The sequence below is a fragment of the Narcine bancroftii genome, chromosome 5 (assembly GCF_036971445.1).
Source record: "Narcine bancroftii isolate sNarBan1 chromosome 5, sNarBan1.hap1, whole genome shotgun sequence".
NCBI classification, from domain to species: Eukaryota; Metazoa; Chordata; class Chondrichthyes; order Torpediniformes; family Narcinidae; genus Narcine; species Narcine bancroftii.
In genome coordinates this window covers 44,546,122-44,570,609 of record NC_091473.1, presented here as the reverse complement: position 1 = coordinate 44,570,609, position 24,488 = coordinate 44,546,122, and the positions used below count along the sequence as shown (strand labels likewise).

Genomic DNA, 24,488 nt, shown 5'->3' with positions numbered 1-24,488 from the left:
TCATATTCCCAGGGAATTTGAATTTTTGCTTGGGAATTCACCCAAAGAACTGTACATTTCCAGTAGTGCTTTAGAAGTGCGCATCAAACCTTGAAGCAAGATCAATATCTCTCAGCATATTGAACTCAGTATGGATGAGCACTTGGTTTTCTTAACAGTACATATTTGGATGCTTCCAATAACTGCATAAAAACTTGTCATGCTTTGGTGCATGACTGTTTTCACAGACCAATCCAACAATTCAATAAAAAATGTTTCTTTTTTTTTCACCTGAATAATCATTTGGCACAGAGAGGTTTAGATTTTTCAGCTATAGTAGCCACTTTAACACATGTTTATATAATACTATAAAACTAGTTTTGATCACAAGTGGGAATATAAATGGTGACAACGTAGCTAAAATTTTGTTTTTCCCTTACAGCTCAATGTACTATGATGAAGATGGTGATTTGGCACATGAATTCTATGAAGAAACCTTTGTCACAAAAAATGGAAGGAAAAAAGCAAAACTGAAAAGAATTCATAAAAATTTAATACCTCAGGTGAGTGTGAACCAGGTTCTATAGTTTAGATTAATTTTGTTTTCTTAAACAAAGAATGGTCATGAAAAGTACCTGTATTTAAGTACTTGATCCTATAATCTAATGATCTGGTGACTACTGTTCCATAATTAAAGATCATGACCATTGCATACAAGTGGCATTCAAACAATTATTGGACTGTGGAGTTGGAGAATCCACCCAAGTTGTGTTGTTTCTTCGAAACCTTTTGAATAGGAGGTGTAAATGTTAAAACCTTGTGTTTTTGATTTGTAGTTAATGTTATAACTATCTCTTTAAGAAATTGTTGTTTGCAGTGTTACTGTAGTTACTATTATGCCATATGTCGTAATATCCGAGCGGACAGGGAGCTTGTTTTCTCATTCTTCGAAGGATCATGACAGAGATGCAAGCTTGAGATACTTTTCTTTGAATTCATCTTATTTTGTTTATTTCTTATATCTGTTTATAGTTGAATATCATTATTGTTTTACAGAATGCTTTGTTTACTCATTGTTATGAAAATCTCAGTGCGAAGTTATACCTACAGCTACAACTCTGAAGTTTAATTTATTAAATTAATAAGATAGTTATTTGGAATATCGTCGCTTTTTTCTGAAGATGACATGCGTTGAAATTGGGAAATACTAGAACTTGGAACATGTCGTCTATAGGAGGTCCAGTTATGTTGGTGTTCAAATCTTTTAGCTTATTGAGAATCCAGTGTGTTGCAGGTTAATGAGCAACACAACATTTTCCATTTATATCAACTATCATCATTTTTTTCAGTTTGATGCCTATCAATTGCAGAGTTAGCTCTTCCCAACCTCTTGTGGTAGTTAGGGCTTTACAGTTAGCAACAGCAAACCAGTAGAGAGACCAACTTTGCCAGAAGATAGGCCTTGTGGAAATTGAAGGCCTTCACTCAGAATGGAACAGGCTTGAAAAATTTTATTTAAAAAAATGGATAAACCAGAGCTCTTTTTATTTGAGATATGGCAGTAAATGATTTTGAGTTCTTAAGCAGAAATGCAGCCAGATGAGACTTTAATCTTCAACAAAAGGTAAACCTATTTTGTGGAGGCAAATGATTTATAAGGATATTACTAATGGATAATTGGAGTACATTTTGCAGCTTTTATTGCTCAGAGATTTCATGTGCCTATCATTTAGGTATATTGATTCACATTCTTCAGTCCCCTTGATGCTCAATGTGCTTTGAAAATTTCTACTTGCTGTATAGACATTACTAATGTGCATGTTAGACCTAGGTAGTGACATTTTTCTCAGGTTCCCTTTTATATTCAATTCACTTGCATAAGACACAGCCATTGAAATTCACCAATTTATTATGTTAACAGTGCTGATACAGTCATAGATTCATCGTCATGTAGCACAGAAATAGGCCATTTTGTGCATTATGTCCATGCCAACCAGAAAGGACACACCCATATTAAAATTATTTTCCAGCACTTGTCCTTCTATGCTTTGGTGATTCAAGTGCTTGCCTAGACACCTTTTGAATGCTGTCAGTGACTGCTTCCACAACTCTAGCAGTAATTCTTTTTAAAAAGTTAGACGCACAGGAACAGGCCCTTCTGGCCCACGAGCCTATGCCTCCCCAAACCCCCAATATTTGTACAGTATATACCAGGTATGTATAACTCTTTGGGCAGAAAAAGTCCTCCCCTTCAGATCCCCTCTAAATCTTACTCCCTACCCTAAATTTATGTCCTCTAATTTTATCTACCTCAGATAGGGGAAAAGTTTTTTTTTTTTACAATGTACCCTATCTATACCCCTCATCATTTTATGTGCCTCAATCATGTCTCCTCTTGAGCTCCTTTGCTCCAGGGAAAACCAACCTGGCCTCTCCAGTCTCTCATAACTGAAATACTCCATTTCATGCAACAATCCGGCAAATCTCATCTCACCCTATCCAGTGCGATCACATCTTTTGTGTGGTGACCAGATTCAACCTTTATCCTATATTAATATGCTCTTTAAGGAGAAGTCATTGATTTTTGGTTAGATGCAAGGTTTTTGATCTCAGAATTGCTACCTGTGCCACATGCTGCTGAGGTTAGAAATAGGAGAATAATGCAGTTTAACACATGGCTAATCGCATGGAGCAGGAGGAAAGGCTTTAAGTTTTTGGATCATTGGGGTCCCTTCCAGGGAAGGTGGGACCTGTTCTGATTGGATGGTTTGCATCTGAACTGGAGGGAAACTAATATTCTTGCTGAAAATTTTGTTAGTGCTGCTCTGAGGGAATTTAAGCTAGATGTGCAGAAGGATGGGAACCAAGTACCAGAATGCCAGAACAGCTAGGAGAGTGAAGGACGAAAAAGATGAAGTGAAGATTGCATATAATGTCAGAAGTGAAAGGGTTGTACATGGTGGAAATTTTCTCGGGTGCATCTATTTCAGTGCAATAAATATTGTAGGAAAGGTGGATGATCTTAAAGGGTGGATTGGCAAGTAGAATTATGAAATTGTAGCCATTAGTAAAATTTGTTGCAGGAAGGGCAGGACTGGCAGCTCAATGTTCCAGATTTCCGTTGTTTCAGATGCAATAGAAAGGTGGAGGAGTGGCATTGCTTATCAGGGAAAATATCACAGCTGTGCTCAAGAAAGACAAGACCACAGAGCTCATCTACTGAGGCTATATGGGTGGAGCTGAGGAACAGGAAAGGTATGACCACATTCATGGGGTTGTATTATATACTGCGAGAATTGGAGGAGAAAATCTATAGAGAGAGCAGACAACTGCAGGAAATATAAGGTTGTGATAGAGATTTTAACTTTACAAATATTGACTGGAACAGCATACCGTAAAAGAGCTACATGGCTTGGAGTTTGTCAAATGTGTTCAAGAAAGTTTTCTAAATCAATATATAGAGGTACCAATGAGAATGTAATATTGGATCTCCTGTTAGGGAACAAGAGAAGACAGGTGACAGAAGTATGCGTAGGGGAACATTTTAGGTCCAATGAACATAATGCCATTAGTTTCAAGTTAATTATGAAGTCTAGGTCTGGGCCTCGGGTTGAGATTCTAAATTGGAGAAAAGTCAATTTTTAGGAAATGAGAAAGGATCTAGAAAGTGTGTATTGGGATAAGTTGTTTTTGGAAAGGATGTGTTTGGTAAGTGGAATATCTTCAAAGGTGAAATTTTGAGACTATGGAGTTTGAATGTTCCTTTTTCAATCATATTGGTTTTTTATCATAAATACAATACAATGGAGAAAAGAGAATGAAACTGAAAATCCAATATCATACATGTATTATATAATATATATAACTTCAAATAGTATAAACTTGGTTTATCCCCTCTCCACTTCACTGGATGAAAACAGAAAAGATATCAAAAATATAAAACCCACCTAACCTACTATATTGGGATAAAAAGAAAACTAACCAAAAAAAAAGTGAGCATCTTATCCTGAGGATTTCATATGTTTTGTAGCTTTGATTCATACAGTGAATCAAAAAAACAAAGGTAAGACTATATCTCATCTGGAAGAGTGAGTACATCTATAATCACATTAAAAACATTGACATCAAATGAAAATAAGACATAAAAGATCACCATGTATCTTCATATTTCACCAATGAATCAAATACATGATATCTAATTTTTTGCTAAACTTAAATAGGACATAATATGAGAGAACCATTGAAATATTGGAGGTCTAGAGTATTTCCATTTGAATAAGATGGCTCTTCTAGCCAACAATATAGAGAAGGCCACAACCCATTGTGCAGGTACAGAAAAACTCCCTATGTCTGATGTCTGGTTCAATAACTCCAAAAAGAGCAGTTATTGGATTGGGTCGTAGCTCCATCTGAAATACAGTTGAAAAGGTAAATTTCTTTCTAATAGATTTTTAAGGATGGACAAGAACAAAACATATGTGTCAATGTAGCAATATTAGATATGCATCTGTCACAAGTAGGGTTAATATTAGAAAAGATACAAGCCATCTTATCTTTGGACATGTTAACACGATGCACCACTTTGAACTGGATTAATGAATATTGAAGATGTATTCACCAGTTTAAGAATCTTGTCCCATAGATCCTTAATAGGAGTCTTGCAAATTCCAATTCCAAAGCCTTTTTAATCTTACTGTGAAGTACTGGATGTAATTTCAATAATCTATCAAATATAATTCCAATTAATCCTTTCTGAGAAGGATTCAAATTCAAAAATATTATCAACTAGATCTGGTGGATACACAAAGTCCAGTAATATGGTATTTAAGAAATGTCTAATGTGTAAATATCTAAAAAAAAATAATATTTAATGTCATATTTACTTGCCAGCTGTTCAAAAGACATTAAACAACTTTCCTTAAATAAATTTACAAAAGAAATAATACCTTTAATTTTCCATATAGAGAATGATTAATCAATTATTGATGGTCAAAAAACATTGAGAGATAGCACTAGATGAAACAAAGTTTTTTAAATTAAAAAAATTCCTAAATTGGAACCAGATTCGCAATATATGTTTGAATATTGGATTCGATATATCCTTATTGATCCTGAAAAAACTAGAGGTACCCAATAAAGAGGCCACTGAATACTGTATAGATTTCAATTCTATATCTGTCCATAATGGACGGTCATTTTGTCAGAATAAAAAATCTAAAAAGTTAGATAACAAATTGTAACAGCCCAGTAATAAAATCTAAAATTAGGTAGGGCTATATGTCCATCTTTTTTCAATTTTTGTAAACTAAATTTACTAATTCTAGAGTTTTTTTTTCTTTCAAATAAAGGAAGAAACTTTTTAGTCAATATAATTAAAAAAAAAGACTCAGGGATGAAAACTGGAATCACTTGAAATATAAAAAACTTAGGTAATATCATTTAAACTACATTAATATGACCTATTAAAAATAATGATAAAGGAGACAATTTATAAAGAGACAATCTCACATACTCGAGTCGAAGAGAAAAATTGAATTTATATAAATCTTTGAATTATTTAGTAATTTTACCCCTAAGTATGTGAAATTATCACTGACAATCTTTAATGGAACTTGAGTGTAGATAGAGACCTGTATATTAATTGGAAAAAGTTCACTTTTATGAAGGTTTAATTTATATCCAGACAAAGAGCTGAATTGAGATAACATAGCTGGGATAGATATCAGGATCTGAAATATAAACTAATAGGTCATCTGCAAACAAAGTAATCTTATGAGAGTTTGTATGTTCCTGTCAGGATTAAAGGCAAAGTTAAAAGACATAGTGAATTTTGGTTTTCGAGGGATATTGAGAATCAGTAGAAGAGAGGTATAAACCAGGTATATGCAACATGGAGCAAATGAGCTACTTGAGCAACATAAAAAATGTAAGAAAAACCTCATGAAAGAAATCAGGAAGGCTAGAAGAGGACATGAGGTTGCTTTAGCAGACAATGTGAAGGAAAATCCTCAGTGTTTCTACAGGTATATTAAGAGCAAAACGATAGTAAGGGATAAAATTAGTCTTCTTGAAGATCAGTGATCGGTTATGTATGGAGCCATAAGAGATAGGAGGATCTTAATTGGTTATTTGCATCAGTATGTACTCAGCAAACTGGCATATAAACTAGGGAAAGAAGGAAAACAAGCAGTGAGGTCATGTAACCTAGATAGATTAAAGGGGAGGAGATGCTTGCTGTCTTGAATCAAATAATTATGGATAAATCCCCAAGCCATGACAAATATTCCCATAGACCTTGAGAAAAGCTAGTGTAGAAATTGCGGGGGCTCCAACAGAAATATTTAAAATGTTTTTTTTTTCCTTTTTATTATTAAGACAAATGTAAAGGAGGGTTTAACTACAGATTACAGATCATATCACAGTAACATGATCACATCAGAGAAGTTTAAAATATCTTATATAAGGGTATTTAATATGTATTATTTGAATAATTTGTGTATTCAATATTATTGGACATAGTACAAGTTATGATTCAATTATAATTATAGAATTTGATGTCCTGAATGAAATAAGTTATGTAATAATTAAGTTTATGCTTCTGATTTACAATTGGTATGTGATATGCATATGATATGATTTGATTTATATTATCATTAGTATACCTTGTGTAAAGGTTTTTTTTTTAAAAAACATTGAAAAATAAAAAGTGTCCTTAGCCTTGGGTATGGTGCAGGAGGATTGGAGGGTAGCTCACGTTGTTCCATTGTTTTTTTTTAAAAAAGAATCTCCAAAAGTAACCTGGAAATTACATTTCACTGATTCTGACGTCAGTAGTAGTAGGTACATTAATGGAAGGTGTTCTATGAGATCGGATATACAAGTATTTGGATAGCCAGGTACTGATTAGGGATAGTCTGTATCACTTTGTGCATGGTAGGTTGTGTTTAACTAAATGTAGTGTTTTTTCGAGGAGGTTACCAGGAAAGTTGATGAAGGGAAGGCTGTTGATATTGTCTACATGGACTTTAGTAAGGCCTTAAATAAGGTACCACATGGGAGGTTAGTCAGAAAGTTTTAGACCCTCAGTATTCATGGTGAGGTAGCCAACTGGATTTGACATTCGCTATATGGGAGAAGCAGAGAGTGGTAGTGTGGTAATGGATGAGTGCTCCTCAGATTGGAGGCCTGTGACTAGTGGTGTGCCTCAGGGTTCAATGCTTGGACCATTCATTATTGTTTGTTCCTTATATCAATGATCTGGATGATAATGTGTAAATTAGATCAGCAAGTTTGCAGATGACACAAAGATTGGAGGCATTGTGGACTGCAAGGAAGGCTTTCATAAGGGTTTTTCAGGTGCATTCTCTGCTAAGAATGCGCCTGAAGAAGCAGAAGCAGCCCTATAAATTGCAGTTCAGGTGGCAGCGCTGGCCACCTGAAAGGACAGCTGCGCCGTGATGCGCATCTGAGCACATTGTGGCTCCTGTCCCTTGGGCTGTCAAATCAGGATGGCTGGCTATCAGCTGGGACAGCCAGCGCTGATCCCACTCCCCCGCTCTCTCCCCATTCACGAAATCAGTCACCACACTCTGTGGCAGCCGGCGCAGGCTGTCACCACGGGTACATCCTGCGCAGGATGGCCCCACACTGAACCCGCTGTCTCTCCACTCATGGGGCAACTGGTGGGGGAGAAAAAGGCTGGAGCGGCCGACGGGCGAGTACGGTGGGTGGAGCGGCTGGCGGGGGAAGAAGGGGGCTGGAGCAGCCGGCTGTGGAGAAGGAGGAGCTTGAGTCGGGTACCGGCATTATTTCGGCCAGCCCCCTTCTCCCCACTCCCGAAATCAGTCCCGACAGTGTAGGGACAGCCCGCGCCGGCTGCCTGACAGTGTGGGGACTGATTTCATGAGTGGGGAGAGAGCATGGCCGCTCTTAGGCAGCTGCATTCAGATGGCTGGGGACACCACTGTGTTGCGGGGATTATCCCTTTCGGAGGAGGGTTGCCAAGCTCGCCTTGCAGGCACCTCCTGCACATTCACGTGGCCTTCCCACAGCCGCATTTTGCCAAAATATGTGGCTTTACAAGCGGGGCAATTGGCCACCTGTAAGTGCCTAAAGTTTGCAGAGGTATCTGGACCAGCTGGAAAAATGGGTTGAAAAATGGCAGGTGGAATTTAATGCAGATAAGTGTGTGGTGTAGCATTTTTGAAGGACAAATCAAGAAAGAACATACATGGTATCTGTGTAACAGGTAGATAGTGTTGTAAAGAGAACTTTTGGCATATTGGTCTTCATAAGTCAAAAAGTAGTGATGTTATGATGAGGTTGTGTAAGACATTGGTGAGACCAAATTTGGAGTATTGTGTGCAGTTTTGGTCACTTAACTACAGGAAAGATATCAGTAAGCTAGAAAGAGTGCAGAGAAGATTTACTAGGACATTGCCTGGATGTCAGGAACTGTGTTACAGTGAAAGATTAAACTGGCTCAGACTTTATTCCCTCAAGTGTAGAAGAATGAGGGGAGATTTGATAGAGGTATTTAAAATTATGAGGGGTATAGACAGAGTAAATGTTGTTAGGCTTTTTCCACTGAGATACAAACCAGAGGACATGTTTTCAGGGTGAAAGGGAAAAAGTTTAGTTTAGGGGGAACTTCACACAGAATGGTGGGAGTGTAGAACGAGCTACCAGCTGAAGTGGTGAATGCGAGCTCAATTTTAACATTTAAGAATTTGGACAGGTACATGGTTGGGAGTAGGATGGAGGGTATGAACTGGATACAGGTCTGTGGGACTAGGCAGAATAATAATTTGACAGACTAGAAGGGCCAATTTCTGTGTTGTAATGTACTATGGTTCTAACACTGGTCATTACCTTGTATAAACACAATGCTGACTGTTGAAATCATATTTGAAGTTCTGGAAATCTTTCAGTTTCTGAAAGTGAAATGGGGATGCTGTCACAGGGTGAAGACACATTCAGGGCACGATGATGCTTTTTTAAATATAACAATCAAAGCTCATTGTTTTCGATCAGTTTTAATGCTGCAGAAATTTCACTGTTCTCATCTGTCCCATCCCTTCATTAGCTGATCTGTATTTATTGTTTTGACAGGGGATGGTTAAGCTGGACCATCCGCGAATCCATGTGGATTTCCCAGTGGTTTTATGTGAGGTCTGACCGGAATGGAAGTTTCTTTCAGTATAATACTGGACAATAGGAGTTTGTCAGAAGCTCAATCCTTAAAGGTCCATTATTTTGGTGATGGAGACAGTCCTAATGAGCGCGTGGCATCTGTTTAATTTCTACGTAGTTTTTATTCTAAGAGCCAAACACTCAAACATTTCCTCTGTATGATTTTCTATAGAGTGATCTGTTAAAGTTAATTCATGTATCAGAACACACAGTACAGATGTACTCTAGAACACGTGCTATTTCAAGTAGTTGTGTTAGATTACTGTGACATATGTTTAAAACAATGTAAATAGTAGCTTTAATTTAATGCAATCATCAGGAGTGTTTAAACTTTTGAGTTCTGTACATATACCTTCATAATGTTCAGCAGTAAATATAATGGCATATCTATGAAAATTGATTAGTTGAGTTTTGTTATTTATGAATGACTTTTGTTTAATCATACAATATAATAAAAATTCCAGTGAGTATCTGAATTTTTTTTACTTGTTTCTGAATACTATGTGAAAAGGAAAACACTTGAAAATGTAAAGACAGATTCCCATTTTACCACAAGTAAATGCAAACTGAAAGAAGATCAATGCAAGCTGTGAAGAGACTGAGAAAAGAACTTGGCTGCCAAGCTCACAGCTCCTTAAACTTTCACAATTTCTCTAGCAGTGACTTAGCAGGTGGTGCTTCTGCCTTGCAACACCAGCAATTTATGTGTGATACCAGATTCAAATCAGATTTATTGTCAGAGTACATACACGACATCCCATGCAACCCCAAGATTCCTTTTTCCTCTGGGTGTGGCAGAATTACCCCTAATTGGTGGTGCAAAAAAGTAAACTGTACACAGTGTTAACAAGTAAACAAATAAAAGAACTCTAAACAGGTAACAAATGTAAACAAACTGCAATACAGAGAAAACAAAAGAAAATCAATAAAGTGCACAAGCATTATGAGTCTCTGATTGAGTTTGTCGTTGAGGCGTCTGATGGTACAGGGGAAGCAGCTGTTCCTGAACCTGGTGGTGTGAATCTTGTGGCACCTATACCACTCCTAATGGTAGCAGAGAGAATAGAGCATGTACTTGGTGGTGTGGGTCTTTGATGATTGCTGCTGTTCTCAGAAGGCAGCATTTCCAGTAGATGTTCTCAATAGTGGGGACGGTTTTGCCTGTGATGTCCTGGGCTGCATCCACTACCTTTTGGAGGGCTTTATGCATAGTGGTATTAATGCTCCCATACCATACCATGATGCAGCTGGTTAGCACACTTGCCACCACACCTCTAGAAATTTGCCAGGGTTTCTGGTGTCATACCAAACTTCCACAAACTCCTGAGGAAGTAGAGGCACTGACGCGCTTTCTTCTCAATGCCATTAGTGTGTTGGGTCCAGGAGATGGTGACTCCCAAGAATCTAAATTTGCTTACCCTCTCCACCTCTGATTCCCCCAATGATCACTGGATTGTATACCTTTGACTTTCCTGAAGTCAACAGTCAGCTCCTTTGTTTTGGTGTCTTTGAGTGCAAGTTGTTGGTGTACCATTCAGTCAAGTTTTCAATCTCCATCCTGTATGCTGACTCATCCCCTTTATACAACCCACTACTGTGGTTTATAGATGGTGTTATTGTCGTACTGAGCAACACAGACATTGGTGTAAAGTGGGTAGAGGAGAGGGCTAAGAACACAGCCCTGTGGACCACAATCACTGCCATCTGTGTTTTGCACATTCTCATTGTGGCTGAATGGTTTTCCTGGTACTCAGTTTCTTGCTGCACCACAACGACTTGCTGGTAAGTGTATTGGTTATGGAGAACCACAATTAATATCAGTGGTAATAGGAAAATCAGTGATGGGCAGGGAGGCCATTTGAAGTGGATGTGAGGCAACAGATTCCAGGGAATGATTGCGATTCCTCTGAGAGCTAGCATGGACTTGTTGGGCTGAAAAGACCATGTCATGGAAATACTGTTTATTACAAGTAGAACCTGACGAAACAGCATTCTCAGGTTGGTGCAAAAACATGCAAACGCATATACAGTACAAACTATACATATGTATATAAATGTATAAAAATAAATAATCATTATTAATTAGTAGAGTCTTGGAGGGTTTGTACGAGCAATTCATCAGTTGTTTAGCAGTTTCACTACTCATGGGAAGAAACTTGCTCAGCCTGGTGGTTCTGTCTCTGATACTCCTGTATCTCTTTCTCAATGGGAGCAGCTGGAAAATGCTGGGTGATCGGGGCCTTCAACAATTTTGCAATCCCTCTTCAAACAACAATCCCAGTAGATCATGTCGATTTGGGAGGGAGGTGGAGGGAGAGAGAGAGACCTCAGTGATCCTCTCTGCTGCACTTGTGGTCCTGTGGATTGCAATCACCCCACACTATGAAAGTTAACAGGATAATGGACAGTAGCCTTGCTTTGCTCAGTCTTCTCAGGAAGTGCAGTCTTCTTTTTATTATAAAGCACAATTGTTCTGTTAAGTATCTCTTCTTTTACTTTCAAATTTGAACTTGTGATTTTAAAAAAAAGAGGCTTACCTCTTTATTTTTTACATGGTAAATAATGTTTTTGGTTAATAATAATTACTGAATCCATGGGAGCATTACTATTTTGTTATAAGTAAACATCTGTACACGCTTTCTTATCTTTTGTGCTCATTTCTTGGATAACAGCCAGCAGTGAGTTATGGGGATATTGTTATGTTTGTTAGTGGATTCCCCTGTTGGGGAATATTGAGGGGTTAAACCATCCAGTTAAACGCCGTAAAGTCATTTCTCACATTAGAAAGTATAAACCTGAGATTATTTTCTTACAAGAAGCACATTTTTGCTTGCCTGATACCTTGCAATTTCTGAATTTTTGGAAGGGACAGCAATTCCATTCAGCATTTTTAGCTAAATCTAGCTGTTTCAATCTTGATCGATCAATCAGTGCCATTTATAAAACATGAGGTTATCGTCAACCAGAACGATCATTTTCTTATATTGTCTGGTAAACTATATAGTAAACTTTGTTAACATTTATGGTCCTAATACTGATGATTTGAATTTTTTTGAAAGTCTTCTCGTTTACTGGATTTGATTATATATTTTTGATCGTAGGCGGTGACTTAAACTGTTGGCTTAATCTGATACATGACCGCTCATCTCATAAGTTTGCTAATTTAAATAAATTGTACATTCTTTTACGTTACAATCTGGGGTTATTAATGTACGGAGATTTCTTCGTCTTGATGATAGAGTTTTATTGCCATTGTCCACCATACATATTCTAGTATCAATTATTTTCTTTGAGACCAACAATTAATTTCTTCTGTGGACTTTTGTTCTCATGAAAGCATACTAATTTTTGACCACTCTCCAGTGATTTTGTCCATTTTTATCCCAGATTTACCTAAAATTATTTAACAATGGCAGTTGAATACTCTTATTATTGGACCTTGATTTTTTAAAAATTCATGAAAGATAAAATTGCCTTTTTTAAGTATAAACTCGAAACTGGAGGTTTTCATTTAGTAATTTGGGATGCTTTAAAAACTTATATCAGAGGTCAGATAATTTCATTTTCGGCTCATCTTGAGAGAGATGACTTGGCCAATCAGATGAAGTGTATTGATCAACAATATGCTCTAACTCCAAAAACTGCTTTTTCAAAAGAGTTGAGTTTAAAACTAAACACAACTTGCTTCTTACTTACCCACTACAGAAACAACTTTTAAAGAGTAAATCCAAGTTCTACATGCATGGTGATAAGGCAGGGAAACTTTTAGCTGGCCAAATTAAAAATCATACAACTAGATGGCTTATCACTGAGATTCATAAAGACAATGGTAAGATTACTGTGATTATGTTGAAATAATCACTTATAATCTTACCATTTTTTTCTCAATTTTATTCAAAGTGGTACAGTTCAGATTCGATTAAAGATTGATGGCGGAATAGATGGATAATCAGAATAAATTAAAGTTGGAACAACCTGTCTCTGAGCAGGAGATTGTAGTAGGTCCCTGGTCCCAACAGTTTCTCAGTGGAGTTTTATAAATAATTTTTCCATTTATTGAGAGCTCATTTACATTCTGTTTTTAACTTTGTTACTGTAAAGATGACAGAAACTTTTTAATGAAGCTTCAATTTCTCTTATTGCCAATATCCCTCTTAAATATTGATATCAAGATACTGTCTGAGATTTTAGCTCATAGATTAGAGAATATCACACCTTTAATTATCTGACGATCAAATTGGGTTATTAAGGGACTGTGGCAGCGCACTCTCTCATGGCGAACTGTCCCCGCGTGTAATGCCAAGTGGCGGGGCATCCATGGGAAGTTGGCGCTGTCAGGGTTTCTCCCTGCCTCAAGTCTCCTGCCCAGTGCGCGCCTGGGGCATCGATTTTGATGTCACAATGCACGAGGTGAATGAACTCATGCTGCCCTTAAAAGGGCGCTCAGTGAATTTGAATAAAAAGTCATTAATGACTTTCAGTGTGGTGGTTGAGTCTTTCTTGGCTGTGTCCAGCACTACATTGGTGACCCCGTTGAGCCCAAATGCCTCTCTGGTCTCAAGAAAATGGATCTGGCAGAGATCAACGCCATTGTCATCAAACTACCCCCCCCCCCCCCCCTTCTGGACACATTGCCTGCATATGTGGTTCAGGCAGGCAGAGGTGCAGTTTCAACTGAGGAACATTTCAGCAGACGCCATGATGTTCTACCACATCGTAAGCGTGCTGGACGAAGAAACGGCAGCCAGGGTGGACAATCTAATACACAACCCACTGGCTGAGGGTAAATATCCTGCCCTCAAGAACCTGCTCCATGGCACTTTCAGGCTCTCCCCTCAGCAGCATGCCTCCAGGCTCCTGCACCTCAACGAGCTTGGGGACCGCACACCATTGGCCCTAATAAACGAGATGCTGGCGCTGGCGGAGGATCACAAACTTTGTTTCCTATTCCGTCAGATCTTCCTCGAGCAGATGCCCGGGGACATCCAACTACTGGCGGATGAAGACTTCATGGATCCACACCGAGTCGCAGCCTGAGCGGACACCCTCGGGAGCACCAAAAGGGAGAATGAAGCAGCTCTCAGTCATGTTGTGTAACCAAGAGCCAGCCGGCCGCCACACTCCCCCAAGCACAAGCCGGAGAAGCAGCACTCCACCTGGTGCGTTTACCATCAGCGCTGGGGAGCGCAAGCTCGTAAGTGCCGACAACCATGTGACTACCAGGGGAAATGACCCAGCCAGCCACCATTGAAGGCTGCGACGGCTGGCCATATGGAAAGCCTACTTCACGTTACCGACAAGTCCACCGGCTGAAGTTTCCTGGTGGACGCAGAGCTGAGCATCCTGCCCCTTACCACCCTTGAGACATGCACCCGATCTCGTGGTCGCACCCTGCGGGCAGCCAATGGTTCCGCCATCAAGACCTTCGGTTCCCGCAGTGCACAGATCCAGATCGGGAAAGAGAAATTCCGCTGGACGTTAGTGTTAGCCTCAGTGGGTACTGCGTTGTTAGGGGACGACTTCCTCAGGGCACACAGACTGTTGGTCGACATGAAGGGCAAGAGGCTGGTCAATGCTCGCAACTTCCATTCAGTGTGCTTGGACGCCACGAACGCCTCCAGGCCTGAGATCGCTGCCATCGCCATTTCCAGGGATGAGTATTCAAACATACTCCATGAGTTTCCCACCATCCTACAACCACATTTCAGCGCCACCTTACCCCAGCGCGTACTGAATTTGAATAAAAACAGTCATTAACGACTTTCAATGTGGTGGCTGAGTCTTTCTTGGCTGTGTCCAGCACTACAGGATGTTACTTATAATTTAATATTAGTCATTTGTTAAACATTCTTTACTCACCCATAGTTTCACCCTCCGAATGTTTTATTTCCTTAGACCAGTGGTTCTCAACCTTTTTCCTTTCCATTCACATACTATTTTAAGTAATCCCTATGCCTTCGGTGCTCTCTTTTGATGACATTAATTGGATGTGTTAATATTGTCAAGATGAATATTCTTCCTAAATTTTTATATACTTTTCAAGCTATACCTATTTTTGTTCCCAAATCCATCTTTTGATTATTTGGATTCATCATATCTTCTTTATATGGAAAAACAAGTGCACCTGCTTCAAATAATTTTCCTTCCAAACACTAAAAAGAAGGATTTGGACAGGTACATGGATAGGAGGGGTATGAAGGGCTATGGAGTGGGTGCAGGTCAATGGGACTAGGCAGAAAAACAGTTTGGCACAGACTAGAAAGGCCAAAGGGGCCTGTTTCTGTGCTGTAATGGACTGTGACTGTGAAACAGGGACTTAGCATTACCTAACTTCAGATTTTATGCGCAGCTAATATTAGATATATAACTTTTTGGATTCATCACAAGGAAAATTTAGGTGCTTCAAGATGGATTAATTTAGAAATTAAATCTACCAAAAAGTATTTTTTTGATACTTGGAGCACCTTTACCTTTTCTGACCTCCAAACTAATGGATCATTTTGTTGTTGTCACACCCTGTCCCCTGCAAGGACTCCATCCCCTTCTCTCAATTTCTCCATCTCTGTCACATCTGCTCCCAAGATGAGGTCTTCCAATCCAGAGCCTCTGAAATGTCTGCCTTCTTCCACAAACGTGGCTTCCCCTCCACCACTATTAACTCAACCCTCACCTGCACCTCCTCCATACCCTGCTCATCTGCTCTAGCCGCTCCACATCCCTAGAAAGAAACATAGAATCCCCCTCATCCTCACCAACCACCCCACCAGCCTCCACATCCAACACATAATCTGCCGGAATTTCTGGTACTTACTACAGGATCCTACCACCAGACACATTTTTCCATCTCCCATCTCAGCCTTTCTTGGGGACCGGTCCTTCCATGACTCCCTTGTGCATTCTTCCCTCCCCACCCATCACCCCCCCTTCCCCGACACCTTCCACTGTGGTCGTAGGAGGTGTAATACCGGCACCCACACCTCCTCCCTCACCATAGTCCAAGGTCCCAAACAGACCTTTCAGGTGAAGCAGCGCTTCACCTGTACCTCCAAAGAACTCATTTACTGCTTCTGGTGCACCCTCTGTGGCCATCGAAGAGACTGGTCATAGATTAGGAGATTGCTTCACCCAGCACCTCCTATCCATCTGCAACAAAAGCGACCTCCCCGTACCAACCATTACATTTCTGAGTCACACTCTCAAGCTCCCATGTCTGTCCATGGCCTTTCACACTACCTCACCCTGACCACCCACAGATTGGAGGAACAGCTCATTGTTCATCTGGACACCCTCCAACCCGAGGGCATGAACATTGAGTTCACTGCATTCCATTAATCAGCTTGCCTTTTTCCTCCTCCTTCCCCCATCTAGTCTTTCCAGTTCCTACTTCCTGTCTCTCTCCACCTAGCCTAGACTCCTCCCCCCCTTCGAGCAGTCCTTCCCCCCCCACCCCAGCCCCACCTATCATCTCCCACCCTCACCACCCCCTTCCCCCTTTAGTTTGGACATCTCTCATGTTCCCCCACACCTTGATGAAGGGCTCAAGCCCAAAATGTTGGTGATGTATCTTTACCTTTGCTACATAAAGGCACTGTTTGACCTGCTGAGTTTCTCCAGCATTTGTGTGTTTTTTCGCTTAACCATGGTGTCAACAGAATCCTGTGTTTTTCCCCATTTTGTTGTTAGACATACATAGGCCTTCAGAGTGGGCAACAGGGCATCCCTAGCAATGGCAAGAGCCAAGCTGTCTGAGGCCATCAGGGAGGCTAAACGTGCACAGGCCCAGCACATTCACAATCACTTCCTGAACAGCAAGGACATGTGGAAGGGGATCGAAGATATCACTAACCACAAGACTAGTCCATCTGCATGTGGTGGTGATGCCTCCCTCCCAGATGAAGCCTGTGCAGCAAGGTAATATTTTTGAGAACTGGAAGTCTGTCTTCCTAGTCCCATGTCAGATTTTTCCAGTGCAATTCTTGGTACCTTATTATTCCATAGGATTGACTAATATGGTTGGTTGGTAGCTTAAAAAAAAATTAATAGAATAGGCAGCAATTGGAAAAAGGTATTGCCGTCTTGGCATCACTTTCATTTTGACACAGTTAACCATTCCCACCAAAATAATCAGTAAGTCTCTCCATTTCTGCTGGTCTCTTTCTATCTTCCGAAGAAGAGGGACAAATTGAATTTGTACAGATTTTGCAAGTTATTGTCAATTGCTATTCCAAGATATTTTATTCCATCCATCTTCTATTTAAATTGACTTCCTTTTTGGTATCTTTCATATTCAAAATTTGTTAATGGCATTATCTCACTTTTATCCATATTTATTTTGTAGTGGTTTGAGGTGAAAAACGATGTGACAGCGAAGAAGACCCTCCTTCAAATGATCAGGTGCTGTACCTTACAGTGGCTGATGTTAGGAGAAAAATAGGCAAAATCAATCCAAGGAAAGCTGCTGGAACTGGATACCAGAGTGCTCAGGTTTGTGCGGCTCAGCTGGTAGATATTCTCACCGACAACTTTAACATATTCCTGAGTAGCGCCATGATCCCAACATGCTTCAAAGCCGTCACCATTGTCCCTGTGCCAAAGAAGTCGTCTGTGTCCTGCCTCAACGATTACCTCCCCGTCACATTCACATCTATCATCATGAAGTTCTTTGAGAGTCTTGGGGCATATCGAGCACCTGCTGTCCCCCTCACTGGACCCCCTGCAGTTTGCATATAGATCCAACCACTCCATGGATGATGCTGTTGCCATCGCCCTTCATCTATCCCTCACCCACCTGGAAAATAAAGATCATATGTTTGAATGCTGTTTATCAGCTTCAGTTCAACATTCAACACGATCATACCTCAGTTGGGACTAAACACCTCCCTCTGCAATTGGATTCTCAACTTCCTGATGGGGAGACCTCAAGCAGTCATGTTCAAAAACAACCTCTCCAAGACTATCACACTGAGCATCCCCATCACCCCCCCCCCCCCCACCCCTGGCTGCGTGCTTAGTCCACTGTATTATTCTAGAAGATTTGTTAATATTCTGTTTTATTCTCATGTACCTATGGAACATTTATATGATGAAACTAATAAAAATATTGAAAGAGGAAGTGCAGTCACTGTTACGCCTTCCTGACAAGTGAGGAGAGGTTGAGTATCCAGGATATGTCATTCTTAAAAAGACTGTTAATGTGTAATGGAGGGTTGTCGTCGTGGTCCTGAAGTCCACAATCATTTCCTTTGTCTTGGCTATGTTGAGACTTGAGTTGTTATTCTAGCACAATTTCACGAGATTTTCCACCGCTTCTCTAATATGAATTATGGTTGTCGCTGATGAGGCCAACTACTGTCATGTCATCTTCAAATCCGATGACTGTTGAAGCTCTTTCTGGCTTTACAATTCTGAGTCAGGCGTGTGATCAGGCGCAGCTGAACTCCACTCTGAGGTGTACCTGTGCCCCTGAGGTGTCCATTAAGGTCATCAAGAAATCCTGGTGTTTCTTTATTTTATTTTTGATTTTTTTCAAAAATATACATAGTAAAATTTTAAATAAATATATTAAACTTTTTCTTACAAAAACAAAAAACAAAAGTCCCTCCCTCCCGCCACCCCCCCCCCCCCCCAATTCATACAGATCCGTTTTCCACCAGAGCTTACATATATTTTAAGCATATAGAGACTATTTGGGAAACTACATTTTTGTATATATAATAGTTACATTTATAACTTTTTTCCTTTTTCTTACTGTACTGTATATGTGATCCAGGTATGGCTGTCAGACCCTTATAAATGTTGTATTTGTTCTTTTAAGTTACATGTGATTTTTTTTTCCCATAAGTATACAGCTGTGCACTTCCACAGACCATCGTGCTATAGTAGAGGGGAGTCAGACTTTCAAGTGATCGCAATATATTTTTTTCACTATCGCCAGCACTATTTTTATAAATGGGATTTGATATTTAATCAATTTATTGCTTATTTCCATAAAATTACCTTGTGTATATAGCTTTGGGTCATCTGTGAGGGCCACTCCTGTTATCCTGGTTAATTTTTCTACGATTTCTTGCCAAAATGGCCTCACCTTCACGCATGACCATGTGGTATGTGAAAAAAAAAAGTTTGTGTCTCAGTCCCACATCTGAAACACATGACATCATGCTGTCCTTACACTATGTTAGCAGATAGGTACAGCAAATAGTTGAAAAGGCAAACTGCATATTGTGGGTTGGAGTTTGGAAATTCTGACAGTTGTACAGGATGTTGATGAAGCTATACTGGAGTACTCTGCCGTTATTTATTCCCCTTAAGAAAGAATCTCAAAGAGATTTACCAGGCCAATTCATGGGATGAGAAGATTGTCCTATCACAAAAGGTGAAAAATTTTCCAATCTGTTCTTTTGAATTTAGAAGAATGAGAGGCAATCTTTTTGAAGCAAAAGATCCAAACAGGGCAGGATTGAGAGGCCAAGTAGCCTATTCCCATTCCTATTTCCTTGCAATCTTGTAAAAGATGCAGTTGGAGATGCTGAATGTATTGGTTATGATCTTCCAACATTCACTAGTTTTGAAAGAGGGTCAGTGAACAGGAGAACTGGAAAGGTAACGATCCCTGAAAGAAAGAGACAAAGTAGGAAATGTCAAGCCAGTTAGCCTGGTGTCACTCATTAGCAAAATCCTGGCCTTCGTTATTAAATAGAATGAATATATTTGAGAAGCTATTAACAATCCAGCAGAACCAACATGGGGAGTTGCATATTAGCAAATACAGTGTATTTTTAAAAAATAAGTTAATATAAAAGGGACAGGCGGCTAGTCAACATAGTGTATTTTGGTTTCCTGGATTCCATAAAATGTTATAGGACAAGGTAAAAGCATGTTGGAATAGGGTAATACAAGTACAGAGTTTTGGATAAGTGGTTGCAGAAGCTGACAGTGAACCTTAATCATTAATAGAGATTGTAAATAATTCAGGTTGAATGTATTGTGACAAAACTTTGGTGATGCAAGGATTTGGTGGAAAAATTAGTGAAACTTTTTTTGTGGCATATAGACAGTAGGAATATATTAACAGATGGAGTGTAATTTGAGGAAACTACATTGGCCACACCATTCTCCCTCTGCACAAGGATCTGGTTGCCTGCATCTATGAAATTAGAAAGGGAAATGGAATGTTGCCCTTGATCGCAAAGACAATGGAGGATAAAAGTACTGGTCTTGCTCCAGCTGTTCAGGATGGGCTGACAACATCTAGAGTGCTACACTCATTCAGAGGTTCCACCAATAAAATTCTCAGTGAACTACACCATCTATCCTAGGCAGCTATCATAAAATAACTGCCACCATGTGGAAAGTTGAGAAAAGAGCAGCTGGTGGAAATAAGGAGGATGACTGGAGTTCTGTAAAGTGCTATTTGAGGTGATGGTGGCAACAAAGTCATGACATTTAAGAACAACTGGACCAGCCATTCTCAATGGGAGCCATATGGCCCTCCTGAGGGCCACAGCACATTTAAGGGGTGTGGGACACAGACTGAAATCATAAAATACTTTTGTTTTTATGTTGGTGAGAAGAAACCAACTAAATGACTTCTTCACAGGGATGGGGGGCTATAAATTATGAGCAGTCCTAAGGGGACTATAGCCAGAAAATGTGAATCTAGAATGCTATGGATCTAATGTGGCTAAATGGGATTATCCTGGAAGGGAACAGTGGTGACATGGAGAGGGGTTGTGGAATTTGACTACAACTTGGATTTGTAGGAATGACTGGCTACCTTCAGTGTGAATTCTGAACCTCGTCAATATGGCCAGCCGTGATCGGGCCTCACTAGTGGTCAAATTCTTTTGCAGTATCTGAATCATTCTGAACTGTGGCTTGAAATTCACAATTTTAATTACAATCCCACTCTTGCCTTTTCTCTCTGACCTGCTGCACTGTTGCAAGGAACAACGCAAGCTTTAGGAACAACATCTAATTTTCTATAAAGGCATAAGACCTCTGGATGGAACTTGTGTTTTCCAATGCAGGGTTTCTGCTTATTTTTGTAATCATTGGGATCTGGAAATTTTATTTGCTGGCTACAACTTCCCTGCCATTAAGACTTTTCTGGGACAAGACTCAAACTTTTGTATCGTGCAGGAAAAATCAGAAGCAAATTGAGTGTCTTTTATGCGGAACCTAATTTTTCTCTGGAAAGAAGTTAAGTCCTGTTTAATACTGGGATCTTAGAGCTCCACATCATGGGTCTAACCTCCTTAAACTTTGCCATCTCGCCAACTCTGTTCCTCCTTTGGGCCTATCTTAAACACCCCTCTCTTTATTGTCCCAGGATTTGGTTAACTGCCTTTCTATCTCTTTTTAAGCATCGGATTTTGGTTCTTAATTTTCCTCTGAAGTACCTGGGACATATGTAATGTAGGCAAACAAGTTGCAACTCTTACAAAACTATTTTCATCTTGAGTGTAGGAAATTCTTCTTGTTCCAAACAGCAATAGGAGCAATAAGTCTTTTGGCCCCTTTATTAAGCAAATTCATGTTTACATTTTCAGGTACAGGTAATACTTATGTATAATCTTTCAGCTCAAATCAATCATGAATTTAGCCTTATTCTGAATAACCAGTTTTACATTGGCACAACCCTTTCAAAAATATGTGAACAGGTCTACTAATATTTGTCCTAATAATATAGCTCGCTTAAAATAGTTATAAAATGTTTCTCAAATTATTTTATTTTATTCTTATGTGTATGTTTTCTGCATGCCAGATTAAGACAGACAGTGCCAATATACAAAATAGAAAAGTCATTAGCCCTGGAAAGCAATCCACAATGTTTATGTTTGTCCCTGGATCTGTGATTTCAGCTTTACAAGACTGGATAACACAGGGTGGAAGAGCCCAAATCAGCTTGCTGGATCCATGCTACAGATTAGACTGGAAGTCGTGTGTCTTATTTCTAAACTACATTGCCCCAACCTGTTTTGGATTGTGTGGACCTTTTCATTCGTCTGTTGAAACTGCCCTGTCCCAGATTTTGAATATGTATCAAAATTCCATCTGGTAAATTAAAACTCCTAGAATTAACAGTTGTCAGTCAGTGATTGGTCTTTTGGGGGAAGAGGCTCCTTAATGTACACTCTCTGACGCAATTATTGACTAGCTATACCTCTGAACTCTGTAGTGTGAGAATTCAGTAAGATGGACTCACAACATCTAAAATGGATGTATGTAGGCAGAGATGAACTCCAAATGGGGAGAGCTTGCCCAAATATTTATATAGAGAAGATGCAGGATTGATGAGCCAAAATCAATGCCTGGATCACATTCAGTTTTAAAAATGCTTGGATGTAATAATTTAGTACAACAAATTAGTTTTATCCTCCATTGAAAGTTAACATTGCCATTGCTTTGGAGTTGCATAAAGATGTGTTATAATTTTTAATGTATTATTAGGTGACGTTAAAAAGAATCTTGATACTTAAAAGCTAGCTCAGACCACAAGCACAAATTTTCTTCATAACTCAATATATTTTTGCTGGATTATTGAGTGTTTTGTGGTTTTGATGTCACCTGTTTGGAAACAGTAATCACGAATCCAAATGGATTCTGACACATCTGCTCAGCATCTCAGCAAATGCTTGAGCTCCTAATGTATACGATGCATTCCAGCAGTAAAATAAGAAATGTGCACCTGTTCCCTTTTCACATCATTATCTTTTTAAACAATTTTTACAGTCTGAACTGTTCCTCTACTAATCCCCGTGAGTCTGATTGGTGAGGAGTTGTGTAAAGTTGCTTTTATTATCTGTCACAAGCAACTCCAGAAGACCATACATAGTAAAGATCAAAATGAAATTTAAAACTCGTTTGAGATGCAAGAATATCTACTGGAACTTTATGACTCCAATGTGGATGTGGGAGGCAAAGTCAGTGAGTTCACAGATGACATGAAGATTGGAATAGAGAGATATCGATGTGTTGGTGAAGTAGGCTAAAAAATAGCAGATGGAGGTTTATCCAATCAAATGTGAGGTGAAGCGGTGGAGCATTAATGAGGTCAGGACAGACAACATGAATGTTAGGGTCAATGGGAACATTGAAAAACTGGGACTTTGGAGTATTTTTGAAGGTGGCAAGCATACTTGCCTTCATTAGTTGGGCCATTGAATCCAGAAGGAGGGAGGTTATGCTCCAACTTTATAAAACGTGAAATCTGAGCTGCAGTATGCATACAGTTCTGGTCACCATGGGATTAGAATGTGGGCACAATGGAGATTCACCAGGATGTTGTCTGTGAAGGAGCAGTTCAGGAATGAGAAGAGATTGGAAAAGTCAGGTCTTTGCTCTCTGGAGCAGAAGTTGAGATGGTAGGCATAGCTGATTTATAAAATTGGGAGGGGTTTAAGTGAGGTAGACAGCAGGATATTATTTTCCATATCTCAGCTAGATAAAACTAGAGTATGTACATTTGGGGTTTCAGATATTCAGTGCATATATGCGAGGCACCTGCTTCACTCAGAGAGGTAACCTCCTGGAATACATTGCCTGAGAAAATGATTGAAGCTGGGTTCCCAACACACTGAAGAAACATCTAGATAAGCACTTGAATCACAGGTTGAGAGGGCTATGGTCCAAGTGCTGGGAGATGGGAATAATGCAGAAGGTTGACCTTCTGGATGGATAAGTTGGGCTGAATGACCTGTTTCCCTGCTATACAATTGTATGAATTTATTCTTTGCCCTGGAAGGTGGTGAAGGCCACAGATCATTACCGTATATGCCATTGAATTGGACAACTCCGGAATTTCCACCTAAAATGTTGGTTTTGAGTGATACCCTTTATATAAGACAACCCCTAAATCTGGCACTTACCGCTGATCAGTGGATGCTGTCAAAAGCAAATCACAATATTTTAATATCGAATTACCATGCAAAGGTTTCAATTTTATTTGGATCTTTTAAAATAAACCATTGTTGGCTTCTGTAACAGGCCATTTAACAGGCAGTTGGACTGGATGGATGGACCCCACAGTGGAGCACTGAGATATTGTAAATAAATAACAGGGCATGTGCGAGGTGAGCGGAGCTGGCGGGAAGATGGCACTGGTGATGAGACTTTACCATCAAGGTAAAGATTTTAGACCCGCTGTACAGGATGACCCCGATTTAAATTGAAATTTTTTAAGTTTCGAGGATGGTCTTAGATGACACAAGGGACAGGGCTCAGATTTGTGGATCATTGGGATCTCTTCTGGGAAAGGTCTGACCTGTACAAAAAGGAACCTGGAGAGGGACCAGTATCCTGGTGGGCAGGTTTGC

General features: G+C 39.6%; 1 protein-coding gene across 2 annotated transcripts in view; it reads left to right on the top strand.

The window, feature by feature from the left end:
• LOC138763333 (tumor suppressor candidate 2-like) overlaps positions 1–22,254 on the top strand; it is a 40,721-nt gene extending 18,467 nt beyond the window's left edge. The window contains exons 3-5 of one of the 2 annotated variants that reach the window (XR_011357494.1): positions 422–542; positions 17,510–17,655; positions 22,035–22,254. Coding sequence is in view for 1 of the 2 variants with exons in the window: in XM_069937291.1 (XP_069793392.1) it covers positions 422–542; positions 9,091–9,156 (187 nt within the window). In the remaining variant the exon portion in view is untranslated. Of the gene's footprint in view, positions 1–421; positions 543–9,090; positions 10,116–17,509; positions 17,656–22,034 lie in introns of those variants that run through there. The other variant, XM_069937291.1, reaches the window with a different exon arrangement.
• Positions 22,255–24,488: the final 2,234 nt, after the last annotated feature.